Here is an 18,271-nt window from a genome sequence, read left to right as displayed (position 1 = left end):
TTTGCTTTCTCTGATATGCTCACCCCATAATTAATTAAATTTGTATTACTTTTCTGCCAGTTTATTTTTCTTACAGCTAGCCTGATTCAGTTATTCAAGGTACCTCTGTATTGGTCTGTTTTGCTTTTCTGTGAAGGAATACCTGAAGCTAGGTAAATTACAAAGAAAAGAGTTTTATTTGGTTCACGGTTATGGGGGTCTGTACAAGAAGCATGGAGCCAGCATCTGGTTTCTGTAAGGACATCAGGAAGCTTTCATTCATGGTGAAAGGCAAAGCAAGCCAGTGTGTCACATGAAAAGAGGGAGCAAAAGAGAGAAGAAGGTGCGAGGCTCCTTTAAAACAATCAGATAGCCTGTGAAGTAATACAGCAAGAATTCACTCATTACTGGAGGGGGGTGGCATCCAGCCATTTGTGAGGGATCTGCCTCCATGACTCAAACACCTCCCACTGGGCCCCACTTCCAACACTGGGGTTCACATTTTAACATAAGAATTGCAGGGGCCAAATATCCAAATTATGTCAACCTCTATGGCTCCTGTAGGCATTTGAGTCTGTGACATCTACATGAGATAATATTTTAGCCATTCTTTCCCCTTTCTTTCCAACAGAAGAAAAAGTTTATTGACTGTCTAGAAGACAGTCACTGAAGTATGAGAACACTTTGAGTTCATTTCAATGTACACAGCATATACTACAGTAGCTATTCAATGAGAGTTTATTGGATGGATGGATGGATGGATGGATGGATGGATGGATGGATGGATGGATGTACTTCAGTTGAAGACAGACCACATGCCCAGAACTCTTTGAAGATGGAAGTTTTATTTCAATCTCATTTGAGTTTAGTATCAAGGGTAATCATTCTCTGTTTCCTTCAACTTCTCTTTATTGACTCTTCTCTGCCTTAGATGCCTATACAACAGCTGAAGTGGTTTATTCTTGGACTCTCGGAAAGAACAAATCTGTGGAAGTGGCACAGGATGGTTCTCGCTTGAACCAGTATGACCTGCTGGGCCATGTTGTTGGGACAGAGATAATCCGGTCTAGTACAGGTATTTAACTTATTTTATTTAACAAACATTTCTGTAACCTGTACCGCATGCCAGTCACTGTTCTAAGTGCTTATAAGTTATTTAATCTTTAAAGCAATGTTGTGACAAAGGTAGTATTATCATGAGAAAACTGAGGTATATAAAAGTTCAGTAATTTGCTCCTTGTCACAGTTATGCAATGGCAAAACGAAAACGAACACTTGTCAGATTGGCTCCCGAGACCATCCTCTTAACCACAATTGCCTGCTGCCTCTTGGAGAGTGGTGCAGAAGGTGAAGGGAATTAGGGTTAGAGTATGAGAAAAGAAAGCAGATGGAGGCCATGGTGGGCAAAGAGCTGAGCTTTGTTCCTAAAGATTGCATTAAAATAATTGCTTAACTCAGCCCGTGCTGAGGTGGCATATTAACTAATCCCAGAAAATGTCAAGCACACAGCCAGGATGTCCAGGGAGTAGCCATGGAATTATTTTCTTAAGTGGATCACGTAACTCAGAAAAAAGCTTGGTTGGCAAAACCTGCTAGGTTTTATCAATGGCTAACTCTTGGATATTGACAAATGGAACTAGAGTTTTGTTCTGTGGCCTTAAGTCTGTCCATTTTGAAATGACCCCTGAGCAGTTCAAGGGGCCTGAGGAACGATATATTCTGGATCTCAACTAACCTTAGAATGTTCGTCAAAATGGAGTATATGCTGGGGCCCACATATCACATAATATTTTTTTGCTATGAAATGATAGAAGCTTTCAACATTAATTTTCAAGCAACACTTGTCTGTGTGAATCCACAATTATATATGTCCTTTTATCTCATTATCTAGACATACGCTGTTCCCTCTTGTGATGTCACAGTCTGTCATCTCCTCTGCCCCCTGTTCTCCTTCCACCTCAGAATCAGGGAAGGGTGCCTAAAAAAAATCAACATTTGAAATGGAATTGAAGGACAAACAGGATTTAGAGATCTGGAACTAGTGTGGGAAAAGGGTATTCTTGACAAAGGCAACACTGAGATGTCAAAAATTCAGAAGTATGAGAAAGCATGGCCTGTTAGGGAAGCTGAAAGCTGTTCAGAGTAAGATGCAGAAGGGATAGAGAGTGTAGGGCTGCGGGGGTGGGTGGGCTGTTCCATGGGGTCCTGGGGTCATGTGTGGCAGGCCTCCGGCTGGACCAGTCCAAGTGGCACAGGCAGGCAAGGTGTGGCTGGCCCCAATCTGAAGAATTCCCTCCCTCCAGTGGGTGAGTACTGCTGCTGGGGTCAAGTGCCTGGCTTTGGCAGAAGCAGTAGAGGTGGCTGGCGGTTGGAGTGTCTGGGCCTCCTGGGCCCTGCCCCTGTGCCCCAAGAGCGCTCCTGGCTATCATTCATTGGCTTACCTGGGCCACTGCGTGGCCAGGGCTCAGAGCCCTGGGAGTGTGGGCAGGGTCAGACAGGGACCCGTCCCTGGCTTACTCTGTTGAAGGTGACGCAGGGGCATTGACATACTTTTCCTGCACTGGCTGCACAGGTACTGCCAGCCGTCAGGACCCTGATCCCGGGACTGTGCAAGCAAGGAGGGAGAGGAGTCATTTGTAGGTCTCACACACCCTCCTGTCCCCTCACGTCTGCACTGGACCCCTTACATGTGTGAGCAGAGAAGCTGGCCTCCTGCTTCCAGAGGTGCCACCACCACTGCCACTGCCTGGTTTCCCCTCCCTTCCCCACCCCAACTTAAGGGAAAAGAGGAAGGAGACCCCACGAGGAGGCCAAGGCTGCAATATCTCATAGCCCAAAGTTGTGCACTGTACAGCTGGGCCCTAGAGGCTGAGGGCCTGCCCTTGCTGCTGCGGGGATTTCCTCCTCGGAGTGAGCAAGCAAGAGAAGTCCCTGTATCTGTTCACTCCTCTCACCTCCCCGTCTGTCCTGGGCACTGCCCCGCCTGGCATCAACTCTTGAGACCAATCCTTGGCTGCCCAATCAGACCCCACTCCCACTTCATTTGGGTAAACTGCTGTTGGTCTCATCTTGAGCTCACAGAAGATACACGTTCATGACAGGAAAATTAGAAATATATGGAGGAGCAAATATTGGAAATTAAAATACTTTTTATTTCCACTTTCCAGAAGTATCTTAGAAGATTTTGGTACATTAACTGATTATTTTACATTTGGTATTTAAGACAGTTCCCTTTGCATTTTCTGTATAAATATGTTTTTATATAAATGGGGCCATAGTATTGATACTGTTTTATAAGCTAATTTTTATTTAATTTTATATTATAAATGTGTTTTTCATGTCAGTAAATGCACATAATCCAAGTAAAATGTAGACGAGATTTAGTAAAATATTTTAGCAATTAGAATGAACACACCACACATTTCATTTATTATTACTTGTTTTGGTTACTTAAAAAAAAAGTGAAAAGCCTTCCTGTCAGGCCAGAGCATAGTTGACAATGATGATAATCCCTGTTGTCACTAGAAAGTGTAGCATTTCTTTGTGAAACTCAATAAAATAGTATCTTTTTTGGTAATGTCTTCATATAGATGGATCACAATCTATTTAAACAATCATCTACTATTATATTCTGTGTTTTAATGCTATAAACAACGCTGTAAAGACCCTTCTTTTCCCTGTAGCATTTTGCTCCTATGTAAGTATCTGCCTAAGATACAGACAGGATATTGAGATTGCTATTTCAGAAAGTAGACACGTTAAAAAAATTGATACATATTGACAAACTGCTGTTCTGAAAGGTTCAAGAATTCCCACTCCTATTATCAGTGATGAGCATGCCAATTTCCCCTCACCCTTGCCAACACAGGTATCATGGGTTGAATTGTGTCCCCTGAAAAGATATGTTTAAGTCCTAACCCCCAGTACCACAAAATGTGACCTTATTTGGAAACAGGGTCACTGCAGATGTAATGAGTTAAGATAAGGTCATACTGCAGTGGAGTGGGCCCTAATCCAATATGACTGGTATCCTTATAAAAAGGGGAAATTTGGACATAGAGACATACACATGCATGTGCATGCACATGGAGAACACCATGTGAACATGAAGGCAGGGATTGGGGTGATGCTTCTATAAGCTGAGGAACACCAAAGATTGCGAGAAAACAACTTGAAACTAGGAAGAGGCAAGGAAGGATTTCCCTACAATTTTCAGAGGGAGTGTAGCCCTGCTGACACCTCAATATCAGACTTCCAGCCTCCAGAACTGTGAAAGAATACATTTGCTTTGTTTTAACCCATCCAGGGTGTAGTACTTTCTTATGGCAGCCATAGGAAAATAATGCAACAAGATATTGTCGTTCTTGTTTTCTTACTGTTTTTCAAAGTAATACATGGGTATGGTGGTAGAATTAATAATGATCAATTTCTGAGCATGTAATATGTGCAAAGCATTTCTCTGAGGGCATGTATTAACTCACTTAACCTTTGAACAACAGTTTGAGGTGGGTGGTGGTATTATCTGAGGTTTATAGATAAGGAAATCGAGGCTCAGACAGATTAAATAATTTTCTCAGGGTCACACAGTTGGTAAGTGGTAGAGCAAGATTTGGAAACAAGGCAGCAAATTTGCTCCAGAGTCTATAAGCATAATAACTACACGGACCACTCCCTTTTTACTTTGCATCTAGAAGGAAGGATGTAAGGAGAGAAGGAAGGCAGGAAGAAAGGCAGGGAGGGAGGGAAGAAGGAAAGAAAAGAAAATTTAAAAATCAAATAACAGAAAGGTATATACTGAAAAGGAGCAGTTCTCATTTTAACTACTTATGTTTTACTTCTGATGGTTCCCTCCATAGTTCTGAATAATGAGCTTATACTGCTGTTTTTCACCTTTAGAGACAAAACATTGATTCCCTACTCTAAGGTATATGAGTGCTTATCTCACTTCCATTGGCCCTACCTCTCCTTTCCTTCAAGTCTTGATAGCTGGATCAAATAGTTAGCTATATTTATTGATCTATCAACCCTTCTGTCCTCATATCCTCTCCTTCTTTCTTCCAACTTCTGACAACTAAAAGTTTGCTTTCATTGTAAAAACAGATTAAAATGTACACTTAGTTCTTGTGGTAGGGAGAATAGTGGCCCCCCAAAGATGTCCACATTCTATTCCCTAGAACCTGTGAACATGTTAGGTTACATGGAAAGTGGGGATTAAGGTTCCTAATCAGCTGATTTCAAAATAGATTATTCTGAATTATTCAAGTGGGCATAATGTAACCATGAGGGTCCTTATAAAGGAGAGGCAGGGAGACCAGAGTCAAAAAGAAAATGAGTAGAAGATATTTTACAGCTGGCTTGAAAGATGACAAATGGGGCCACAAGCCCAGAAATGTGGACTACCCAGAGAAGTAAAAAAGGCGAGAAAACCTATTCTTCCATAGAGTCACCAGAAGTGAAGGCAGCCCCACTTACATCCTGATTTTAGCACAGTGAGACCCATTTTAGATTTCTGACCTTCAGAAGTATAAGAGTATAAGTTTGTGCTGTTTTAAGCCAACAAGCGTGGGGTAATTTGATAAAGTACCAATAAATAGAAAACTAATACAGTTATATACCCCTAATTAAGCTTTCAATACTTTCTCTATAGATTGATTTAAAAAGCTCAAAACCAGCAAGAGAAATTTGTATTATTATGACTGTGTAAATACTGTCTTTTGTTAGGATTGCATTTCTTCTTTAAGGGCCTACCACCCACTTAAATTTCCCTAGTTTTCTGTAGAAAGACGCTTCAGAGTATTTTAGAAAAAGGCACTCAGGTTATCTTTCTTTCGACTGGGAGAGTAAACATATTGATACAGCCATTGTGCCTATGGAAGTAGGGCTTGTAACTTTTCCAAGTTCAGATCTGCAGGAAATGTCCCTATTTTCCATTCCCATTCTTGAGACCCTCTCCCTTTGTCCCTGCAGCCTCCAGGTCTGTGTCCTCTCTGGGCGGTGCCAGCAGGGACCTCCCTTGTAAACTGAGCTCCCTCTGCAGCTTCTCATCTACACTGAGGCCTGCTTTCACCATTAGCACTTTCTGAATTCCAAAATTCTCTTGAGCTCTTTAATTCATTCTTTACTGTTGTTTTCTTCCTTATGGGTTTATTCTATTTTACTGTTTTCACTGGCACTTGATGAAGTCTTAAGAGAAAGAGGAGGTAAATGTTGCTGCTCAGTCTGCTATATGAATTGGACATCTTTCCAACTTTTTACCTACATTTTTTAGGAACTAAAAATGTTATTTTTAAAATTATTTCCATTTTTAAAATTTACATCTCGAATATAATCTGGAGTTTTATTTTTGGTTTGCACTGTGAGGTAACCAAATGTACCAGTATCCATGAATGAATAATCCAGTGTTTCCTCAGTGAAATGAGATGCTGCTTTTATCATATACTAAATTCATATGTGTGCACATACATACACATACAAATGCATAAATCTGTGTCTATATTTATTATTCTCTTTCATTGTTGTCTCTCTGTCTATTTTTATATGTATTACATTATTTTAATTATTGTAGATAAATGTTTTCAAACTGTATACACACACACACACACACACACACACACACCATACTCTTTCTAGGAAGATACACAAGAGGCTGTTAATCATAGTTACCTAAAAGAAGGAGATGTGAAATGGGTAATTTGGGGGCAGATTTGGGAGGGAGACATTTTGCTGCACATACTTTTATACCTATTGATTTAGGAACCATATAAATATTATTACCTCACATATATATGTATTGTTTTTATTGTGACCATAAATTATGGGCATTCCTTTCTAAATTCTGCATACACTCTTCCATGTAGGGTCTAGCATATGAATGGAAATCTAGGCCAGAGAAAGGTCAGACCCACAATCCATGGATGTTCTGATTGGTATGGCTGGCTTTCTCTCCAAATGCTGTCAGTCCTCACTATGAACTAGCTTCAAGCAGAGGCTGTCTGCTCTTTGCTCCAGATTCAAACATGTATTAAATAAATGAATGAAATTCCTCAAAGTCTGTGGCTAGTTGTTGACACCATCCCCTATTTTCCCTAATTTGGCGAATTATTACATTAATTTTCTAAAATGATAGTTTGGATGTGTGATCCTTATATATCCATCTTTCCTAGAAATTTGATCATTTGTTAGAATGACATTTTTATTATTATTGGCATTGTATATATTATTTCTTTAGATGTGTAGCATAGGTAAGTAAAGATAATGCATAAAACAGGACATAAAGAAAAATCAGAGAGATGGAAATAAAAAGAAAACAGGAGGCAAGATAAAGAACAAGGAATAGAGAGAGAGAGCGGGAAAAATACCTAAGATAGATTTAAGAAAATATATCCACTTACTTTTTTATGATGAGTTAATTTGCCAAGCTAAAAATTCCTCTTGTGTGTTTCAAAACCTTAGAAACTAGCTATGTTGTAAATGTGTTTTATGTTCTATTATGAAATATTTCACATTTAACACAGATGGAATTTAATAGACTGAAGTGCAAAGGCAGGAGAAAAATCTCCCAAATCACTTAAAGGGTCATCCCTCATAATAAGAAAGACAGAGAGACACAGCAATAGGGGAAAGGAGGGAGCGAATCTAACAAACCCACTTCAGGAAAATATAGTCAGTTACGTAAAGCATTATTTAGCTAAACTGTGCGGCATTTCTGATACATAGATAATAACTAATTTGTGAATACATATGCATTGTATGTTTTATATTGTACCTTTGAATATTTCATATACAACATACACAACACAGATGGTATATAATGAGCTTAATATGCTGGGTCACAAGGGTGGAGGTGGGATGGAGGAAATTGTGAAATCTTCCAGTTTGATTAAAATTTCAGTTCTCTCTTTGGCAGGGAAGAAGATGTATAGAGATGGAAAATATCAGAGTTGTGTTTAAGAAAACTGATTAAGTTAATTGACATAATAAATTAATTTGCTAAGCTTTCTAAAAGTCCACTTGTAAGTTCCACGCATAGAAATGATCTAAGTTGTGAATACTTGTTAATATATAAAGGTGTCTTTCCATTGTCCCTTTGACGATTTCACACTGGACCCAGATAGTCTGCAATACAAGGACAGAAACAAGGGAAATCTTTGCAACCTAGTAAAAGGTGTCAGTTCTTACTAAAGAGAATTCCTTTCACCTCTTCAGAAGACAGACAACAAGACATAATGAGAAAGAAATAAATATAGAAAAGGAGAGGATTGAGGAAAATCAATGTGTTCAACTGTTTTGAGTCAGTTATTCAAAACAAGTGGTTAATTTTATAATCTTTTGAAAAGTCCATTTGCTTTATCTTTTAGATCCACAGAATGTAATTAATTTATGAATATTTATTACATCTTTTATATATTAAATATTTCACATGATCAGAGATAGGATTAATAAGTAGGGTTTGGAAATGTGAGACTAAGATGGAAAAGAGAGAGAATTGCCTAAGCTAATCAAAGTCCAACTCTCATGAAAAACAAATCCCCAGTGCCTTCTCAGCGGGGAGAGAGTGAAGGAAAGGGAAAGGACAGAAAGAAGTAGAGATGGACACAGACAGAAGATAAAACAAAGAAAGAAAAGAATTGAAAAAAGAAGCAGAGAGAAAGAAAAGAGATGGAAACCCCAAAGTTGTAATTTTTCATTTGCTAAACTTAAAATAAGCCTACTTGTATTTTTTGTGTTCACATAAACAAGCTAAGATGTGAATACATATTCAATATGGGTTGTATATTGAGCCTTGGATGACTGGGTGGTGCTTCCTAGGTTTAGGTACAAGGGAGTGGGTAGAGTAGAAAAGTGGGAAATTGCTTCTTTCGGGAATCCTGCTAAAACCAAATGTGGGTGAAGGAAGAGAGGTGAAAAATAAGAAGCTCTGATAAGAGTGCTATTAGAGCAGGCATATTGCAAGGGTCTTTGAGGACTATTTTGGAGAATCTAGCTTTTACTCTTTGAGAGATGGTAAACCATTGGATAGTCTTGAACAGAAGACAGACAAGATCTGACTTACGTTTTAATAAGATAATTTCTGGCAGGTATACTATGAATGTATTGAAGAAGTGTCAAGGACAGAGCAAGGAGACCAGTTAGAAAGCTATTACAGTACTCTAGGTGAGACATGATGGTGGCTTAGACCAGGGTGGTAGCAGTAGAGGTGGTGAGAAGTGGTCAAATTATGGAAATATTTTGGAGAAAGAACCGGAATAGTTGGCTGATTGATTGATTTTTTGTGTGTGTTATGTGTGTGTGTGTGTGTGTGTAAATGTGTGAGAGAGAAAGGAGGGAGGGAGAGTGAGCAAGATAGAGCAACAGAACACGGTGGGGTTGAGAAGTCAGTGGAAAGTCTCTTGGGGGAGCCATTTTGAATTGGTGTGGAGGATGGGGAGAGTGAAAACCAAAATCTTGATTTTCATGTTAAGTCAGGATGCCTATTAGATCCCCAAGTAGTGATGTCTAATATATAAATCTTAGAGTTGAGTAGAGAATCTTAAGGCTCCTATAATAAAGTACCACAAACTGTGCAACTTACCAGAAATGTGTCTCACAGTTCTTAAGGCTAGAAGTCTCAAATCAAAGCATCAGGAAAGTTAGTTCTTTCTAGAGATTCTGAGGGGGAAAATCTGTCCCTTGCCTCTCCTTAGTTTCTGGTGGTGGCTGTAATCTCTGGCATTCCTTGGCTTGCAGCTGCACCACTCCAATCTCTGCCTTTTTTTTTTTTTTTTTTTTTTTTTTTGAGACAGAGTCTGGCTCTGTTGCCCAGGCTGGTGTGCAGTGGCCCGATCTCAGCTTACTGCAAGCTCAGCCTCCTGGGTTCACACCATTCTCCTGACTCAGCCTCCCAAGTAGCTGGGACTACAGGCACCCGCCACCACACCTGGCTAATTTTTTGTATTTTTCATAGAGACGGTGTTTCACCATGTTAGCCAGGATGGTCTCGATCTCCTGACCTCATAATCCGCCCACCTCGGCCTCCCAAAGTGCTGGGATTACAGATGTGAGCCACCGCTCCCGGATTTCTGCCTGTTTTTTACATATCCTTCTCACTGTGTGTCTGTGTTTTCACATGGTGCTCTCTTCTAAGGACACTAGTCGTGTTGGATGAGGGGCCCACCCTACTCCAGTGCTGCATGACCTCATCTTAACTAACTACATCTGCAATAACACTATTTCCAAACAAGGCCACAGTCTGAGGTAACAGGGGCTAATGCTTCAGTATATATTTTTGAGGGACACAATTCAACCCATAACAAGTAGGAAGCCCAGGTAGAATATATACATTGGGGAATTATTAGCGTTTAAGGTATTAAAGACATAGGCTGGATGAGAATGGCCAGTGTCTGAGTGAGACAGAAAAAAGAAGTACAAGTACAGAGCTTTGACATCCTCCAGTGTTTAGAAATTAAAAGGAACAGCAAAGGAGACTTTGGAGGAATGGTCTGTGAAGTAGGAGAGAAACCAGAAAAGCATCATGGCCTAGAGGTTCTGTGAAGAGAGTGATTACAAGAGGGATGAAGGATCAACTGCATAAAGTGCTGCTGAAAAATCCAGTAAGAGGGAGGATTGACTAATGCATTTAACAACATGGGGTAATTATTAGTGCCTATCTCACAGAGCTGTTAGGAGGATATAAAGTTAACACTCCACAAACACTCAGAAAAATATTTTGGCACACAGTAAAAATGCAGTAAGCACTCACTCTTATTTTAGGAGTGGGATAATGTAGGTCAGTTCACATTCTGCTATGTGAACTTTTGGGTCTAACCAAGTAGGTACATTAGAACAGCAGAGCATAATGGTTAAAAAGCATGAACTGTGGACAACCTACCTGGGCTTGACTTTGGGCTTTACTACTTACCAGCTGTGTAACCTTATGCAAGTTGCTCCATCTCTCCTTGCCTCAGTTTCTTGAGTTATAAAATGAGGATAACAATAGTACCTACCTCATAGAGTTCTTGTGAAGATTAAATATTTTATAATGTTAAAGTGCTAAATGAGTGCCTATCACATAGAAAGTGCTGTAGAAGGGATTTTTATTTTATTATTATTTAAATGAGAACATTAATTTACTTGAATGAATTGTGTCAAAATTGTTCTGAGCAAGCTGTATTGGTACGCTGATGGCATTGTTTTTTTCACACACACACAAAAAAACACACTGTTTTGTGATTGTTAAAGGGCTTTGGTTATATGAACTTGGGAGGTGCTGGAATACCCTGTCTTGAATATAAGATTAAGGAGTTTTGTGGATTGAATTGGGGCCCAACTTGATTTAACAATGTTTATGTAGCTACATACTGCCTAATTTTACTCTCTGTCTAGGAGAATATGTCGTCATGACAACCCACTTCCATCTCAAGCGAAAAATTGGCTACTTTGTGATCCAGACCTACTTGCCATGTATCATGACTGTCATTCTGTCACAAGTGTCGTTCTGGCTCAACAGAGAGTCTGTTCCTGCCCGTACAGTCTTTGGTGAGTGATAATTTATGGAGCGTAAGGGAAAGTCTTACCATGCAGAGTCACAGTGGAGGTGAGAAAGGTGGAAGAATGATTCCTGGAGAGAATGGGAGAAATGCCTGTGCCTAGCAGGAGTAAATGAATCATCAGACCATGGGGTTTTAGACGACAGAATTCTTAAAGAGGAAGTTAGAATAAAAAGACTGTTGGACCAGTAAGATACTGAAATGCTTCCCATTTCAGTCCTGCTTGCCCCAAAAGCTGGAGAGGGAATTATCCTTTAGTGAAAAAGAGAGGAATTTAGTGCACAGAGTGGAGAAGTCAAAGGGTTAGAAACCAAACTGTCTGAACAGAGTATTGGATTGGGGACTTTGTTAAGATCCGCTTTTTTTTGTATGAGTGTTTGACTTTGTGGCTTCTTCTCTAGCCTTTTTGAAAGTATGAATTATCTGATATTGTGTAAAAGCCACACAAAGTTTAAATGATTTCTTAATAGTACCTGCAATCAAAGGCATTTTCTTCATCATGAGTATACTGATGTCTAGGAAGACATTTGCATATCATTAGCACTTTTTCCTCACAGACTTAAAACATATAAAACATTTTTTGCCTATTTTTCCCACTGTTGGAGATAAATATTTTAATTTTTTCAGCTACTAAACTGCCTCCATGGCAATGGTACCTTTGAAGCATATACTTGAGTGTACTTGGTATCCACACAGAAGGTGTTTCTGCCACTATCCTGAAGTTTTACTGGGTAGTGAAATAAAAAGTAAATTATATTTTGGAAGAAGCAGCATTGTAGGTCAGGTATTGTAGGAGATATTAGTGGAGAAAGAGAAAGAGTGACCCGTAAAGTAGGAAAAAGAAAGAATAATCAAAAGGATGTGATATTATGGAAGTCAAGTGAGGAAAGTATTTCAAGAAGCAGAGAATACTCATGTGGGTTGAATTGTACTGAGTTTACATGAGATGCAGACAGAAACTGTCCGTTGGGTATTGTGATATACTTGGCTGTTAGTGATCTTGGAAAGAACAGTTCTAGTGAAGTGGAGGGAGCAAAAGCTGTATGAGAGTGGGTTAAATATGCTCACTTTGGGAAATATAACAAACGAGATACCCTGAAAAAGCTTCCTTTATAAAATCCTAGAAAAGCTAGATAAAACATAGAAACCATTCTTTTTAAATTTTCTTTCTTTCTTTCCTTTCTTTCTTTTTCTTTCTTTCTTTCTTTCTTTCTTTCTTTCTTTCTTTCTTTCTTTCTTTCTTTCTTTTTCTTTCTTTCTTTCCTTCTTTCTTTTTTTCCCTCCCTCCCTCCCTCCCTCCCTCCCTCCCTCCCTCCCTCCCTCCCTCCCTCCCTCCCTTCCTTCCTTCCTTCCTTCCTTCCTTCCTTCCTTCCTTCCTTCCTTCCTTCCTTCCTTCCTTCTTTTCCTTCCTTCTTTCTTTTTTTTTTTTTCAGACAGAGTTTCACTCTTGTCGCCTAGGCTGGAGTGCAATAGAGCATTCTTGGCTCACTGCAACCCCCACCTCTCAGGTTCAAGCAATTCTCCTGCCTCAACTTCCTGAGTAGCTGGGATTACAGGCACCCACCACCACGCCTGGCTAATTTTTTTTTTTTTTTTTTTTTTTTTGTATTTTTAGTAGAGACAGGGTTTCAACATGTTGGCCAGGCTGATCTCCAACTCCTGACTTCAGATGATCTGCCCGCCTCAACCTCCCAAAGCGCTGGGATTACAGGTGTGAGCCACAGCACCCAGCCGAAACCATTCTTTTAAGCTAATGTCTTGACGTGAGCTTAAAAGAAATTAAAGGAAATACACAGGGGCCCAAATGAAAGAAGAAACTGAAAATGGAGTGTTAATCACATGAACTGGTACTATTATGGCAGGAAGATAAGCAGATGGACTCCTGGTCTTGGTAAACAAGAGTTTGACTTTTAAATTTATATAAGAAAGACATTTACAACTAAGATTGTGGTAGGCGGAATAATGGTCCCCGAAGATACCCATATTCTAGTTCCTGGAACTTGGGAGTGTGATCTATACAGCAAAAATAAATTTGTGGTTGTGATTAAATAAAAGATCTTGAGATGGAGAGATTATTCTGAATTATCTGGAATGGGGCCTAAATGCAATCACAATATCCTTACAAGAATCAGGTAGAGGGAGATTTGACTGTGGAGGAGAAAGCAGTGTGATGACAGAAGGAGGAAAGATTTGAACATGCTCTGCTGTTGGATTTGAAGAAAGAGGAAGGGGATCATGAGTGAAGGAATCTGTCATATAGCTGTAGAAGCTGAAAAAGATAATAGATTATTCCTTTAGAGCCTCCAGAGGGAGTGCAACCCTGCTAACACCTTGACACTGGACCAGTGAAACTAATTTCAGACTTCTAGCATCAAGAATTGTAAGAAGACATTTAGTTGTTTTAAGCAACTAAATTTGTGATAATTTGTTACATAAACCAAAGGAAATTAATACAAGGACACTTCCCATAAATTCAATATCATTGAAGAGTTATGCTTGCAATGCAAGAGAGTACTAGAAAAATACACTTACCAGTGCAGAGAGACAATAAAGAAGCATGTTTCTTTTGGCCTGGGCTTTGTGTGAAATATGAGATTCCTTGATAATTCATTTGCTAATTCAAACTTGGCCTCACGTTAATTTAGAATTTATATTTACATTAATTGCATTGATGTGAGAACCTGCAAGTTAAAATGTTAATGTAAAAAGTGATTGCAGAATTTTTTATGTAAGAAAAAAAGCAAGAATAGCCAATATATCCTTCTAAAAAAGAACGAAGTAGAGAGACTGGGAGTGGCAGCTCATGCCTGTAATCCCAGCACTTTGAGAGGCTGAAGTGGGAGTACTGCTTGAGCCCAGGAGTTCAAGACCAGCCTGGGCAACATAGGGAGACCTCATCTTAAATTCTTTCTTTTTAATTAGCCAGATGTGGTGGCACATCCCTGTGGTCCCAGCTACTTGGGAGGCTAAGGTGAGAGGATTGCTTGGGCCTGGGAGGTTGAGGCTGCCATGAGCCACGATCATGCCACTGCACTCCAGCCTGGCTGACAGAGTGAGACCCTGTCTCAAAAGATTTTTAAAGAAAATAAGAAAGCCTAAAATACAGCCATATATATGGAAACTTGATTTATGATAAAGATGGCACTGCCGAGAATTAATTTGAGATTGATCATGGATTTAAATATAAAAGTTAAAAATATGATTCACTTAGAAGAAAATATAAGGCAATATCTGTGTACCCTTTGGTAGACAGAAATTCCTTAGTTCACAAAAACATAATAACAATAAGGAAAAGAACTAATAAATTGGACTTAATCAAAATTAAAAATTTCTTCTCATCAAAGGATAACATTAAGATAATGAAATGGCAAGCTATAGCCTGAGATAAAGCACACTGTATCTGTGCAGACCTAAAACATATATTTTGAAATATTTATATATTCTGAAAATATAAAAAGCTCCTAAAATTCAATAATAAAAGGTCAAAGAATCCAATTTTTAAAATGGGCAAAAGATGTGAACAGATACTTCACCGAAGAATATATACAAATGCCCATAATCATGTAAAAGGATCCTTAACATCATTTTTTTTTTTTGAATTAGGGAAATGTAAACGAAAACCTCATGGTGACATCACTTTAAATACTAGAATGGCTAAAATAAGCACTGACTGTATGAAATGGTAACAGTGGCTTATTCGTCAAACAATACATTTAGAATAAAATACTGGAACATAATGTAATATATATCTGTTGAGATGGGGATATATGGAGATAAAATGTTCCAAGGACTTTCACTATCAGAGAAAAGTGTTAAAGTATCAATTAACGTTATTTATTTTATTTTATTTTTTGAGGCGAGTCTTGCCCTGTTACCCAGGCTAGAGTGCAGTGGTTCCATCTCAGCTCACTGCAACCTCCACCTCCTGGATTCAAGCAATTCTCCTGCATCAGCCTCCCGAGTAGCTGGGACTACAGGCATGCGCCACCATGCCTGGTTAATTTTTGTATTTTTAGTTGAGAGGGGTTTTCACCATGTTGGCCAGGCTGGTCTCAAACTCCTGACCTTGTGATCCACCCGCCTCAGCCTCCCAAAGGGCTGGGATTCCAGGCAGGAGCCACCATGCCCGGCCTAAAGTTATTTTATTTTATTTTTTAAGTCAAGGATGCATGCTGACTGAAACTCTCATACATCTGCTGGGAAAGTTAAATGGTAAAATTACTTTAGAAAACAGTTTGGCAATGCCATATAAAGTTAAACATATGCTTACTATATAATCCTGTAATTCCATTCTTTAGGTATGACCAAGAGAAATGAAAGCATATACTCACACACACTTATATGTAAATCATCCCAGTATCTTTATTCACAATAGTTAAATACTGGAAACAATTCAGATATCCATTACTGGGTGAATGAATAAACAAATTAGGTAGATTGCATTGGGAGTTATACCTGATATAAATGACGAGTTGATGGGTGCAGCACACCAACATGGCACAAGTATACATATGTAACAAACCTGCACGTTATGCACATGTACCCTAGAACTTAAAGTATAATTAAAAAAAAATTAGGTAATATCAATACAATGGAATGCTGCTGTGAAATTAACAGGAACAACCCACAGATAGATGCAACAACATGAATAAACCTAAAAATATGCTGAGTGGAGGAAGCCAGACACAATTGAGTACATACCGTAAAATATTTATACGAAACTCTAAGAGAAAAATCTAATCCATAGAAAATGAAAGCACATCAGTGGTTACCTAACACCAAGGAGAGGATGGTATGGGCACAAAGGAATCTTTGGGGAGATGGGAGTATTCTATAGATGATACTTATGAGAAAGGGCAGAAAGGGGTATCACCAGATGGTAGATGTCTCAAAGGAGCACAGGTTACAACAACACTGTGATCTGGTAATGGTCTAAGAAGTGCTAGACATCAAAGAAAATATGGATTGTACCTCTTGAGCTCTTGATTCTGAATTATCAACCACATTTTGAGAACCAAAACAGTGTATTCAAGAGGAGAGTCAGGTTTCAGTTAAGGCCAAAAGGGGTTTATGCATTCAGAGAAGAGGTTGAGAAAATAGGTGGACTCACTAAGTCATAGAGTGGCAGAGTTAGGCAGTAAGAAGAGTTTGTGATAAAAGGTTCATAAGGGTATGGGTGGTAGGGTCAGATAGGACTTTGTAAAACAGAATTAAGCCTGACTGAAAGTGAATTAACAAATATCCTTGCCCTTGTGGTGGTGTCTGAGGTAAACAGATATATGAAATGTGATTAATTCTGATTATTTCCTATGGGGAGAATGGGTACTCATTTTGAATGCTGTAGTCTGAAATACCTAAATTTTTTATCCTTAGGACCTAACTCTGTATAAGGCACAAAACAGACAGTTAGCAATGTTGGAGAAAAGAAGACAATAAGAGCTACATTCATCATAATAATAATATATTTAATAATTACTGCAAGAAAAGTACGTTATTAACTCTGATGGGAACAAATATGGTATAGTGGGCTACTTGGCTGTGCCTGAGAATTAAAGTCCTTTCCACTCATCACAGATGTGGTTTGGTATAAGAGATACATGTCATCACGTAAGTGCACTAGAAGTGCTCAAAGGAGACGAGGGAGGACAGTCAGTTCTACCTGAGCCTTTTCAGAAATATTTTTCTAGTCTTGAAAGAGAAGCACTGGTGACAGGCTGAATATCTTTTAAAATGCCAAGAATCTCTTCGTCCATCCATGAAGTGTACCAAAGGCTTGATTGAGGGCCCTACCAGCTCTGACTAGCTAAGAGCTTTCAAAAAGTTGACGGTTTTAATTAAGCCCTAGAGACTAGAACTCTAGAAATCTCTACTGAGATATGGCACAGAAACACTTATGTTGCAATACAGTTCTCTCCATCTAAGCACTAGCAGCACACTGCTATGAATGTGTCAGAGTGGACAACTGCATTTGCTAATAACCATTAATGAAGTAGCTTGTTTCTCCCATTAAGTAACTCCTTGCTTGATATGATATGAAGGTTTTCAAGGCCTGGATCCATTCTCAGAGACTACCAGGTTACAGATTCAGAGTTTGTTAATAAGTATTAGCTATGTGGCAGATTCCTTACATGGCCTAAAATGTGTTTTGACTAATCACCCTTGATTACTCCCCACCTAGTTGGTGCAAAGGTACTCCTTTAGGGTATTTCTGTTGAAATTGTAGAGTCTTTTGCAGTCTGGATTTTCATTTATATAGCAAATATATAAGTAAGCTACTACAGCAGACCAAGATAGAAAAGGAAGCCCCAGAGGCTTCAGCACACATGGTTGACCCTCTGGGTAAAGTTAACGGACACAGTGCCTTCTCTGCTTGATTTCGCATATAGCCTCTTTCGCCTCATTAGGAATTCATTCCATGTCCCGCTTGACCCAGGCTAAGGAGGCTCACTTTCTGCATCCTCTTCAGCATGCCAATGCTCAGAAAGACATTCTGACCATTTCCCCTTCCTCAAGTTTGAATGACTTTGTACATCTACTGCTTTATCAAAATCCTGGGGGACAGAGACAGTAGGGAATATTCATAAATGAGCAAAATGGAGACACAGAGAGAATAAAGAAATTGCCTAAGATACAAAGCAAGTAAGTGGGAGCACTCAGAACATCTAACTTCTAATGTAGTACTCATTGAGACTAGGAACACATTGCTAGCAATTGTAAAATTATTATGATAATGTTGTTAACACTAATTATACTATTATAATTAATTA

The 18,271-nt window shown here is 39.1% G+C and overlaps 1 protein-coding gene across 4 annotated transcripts in view; it reads left to right on the top strand.

Annotated features, from left to right (window-relative positions):
* The window catches only part of GABRA3 (gamma-aminobutyric acid type A receptor subunit alpha3), a 289,983-nt gene that overhangs the window by 250,465 nt on the left and 21,247 nt on the right, over positions 1–18,271 (top strand). For 3 of the 4 annotated variants that reach the window (XM_045383325.3, XM_005594853.5, XM_005594854.5), the window contains 2 exons: positions 911–1,054; positions 11,341–11,493. In XM_045383325.3, the coding sequence (XP_045239260.1) occupies positions 911–1,054; positions 11,341–11,493 (297 nt within the window). Of the gene's footprint in view, positions 1–910; positions 1,055–11,340; positions 11,494–13,119; positions 13,269–18,271 lie in introns of those variants that run through there. The other variant, XM_074029263.1, reaches the window with a different exon arrangement.

This window comes from Macaca fascicularis, chromosome X (assembly GCF_037993035.2).
Source record: "Macaca fascicularis isolate 582-1 chromosome X, T2T-MFA8v1.1".
In the NCBI taxonomy this organism is placed as follows: Eukaryota; Metazoa; Chordata; class Mammalia; order Primates; family Cercopithecidae; genus Macaca; species Macaca fascicularis.
The sequence above is the reverse complement of the archived record's forward strand: the minus strand, read 5'-3'. Positions and strand labels throughout refer to the sequence as shown.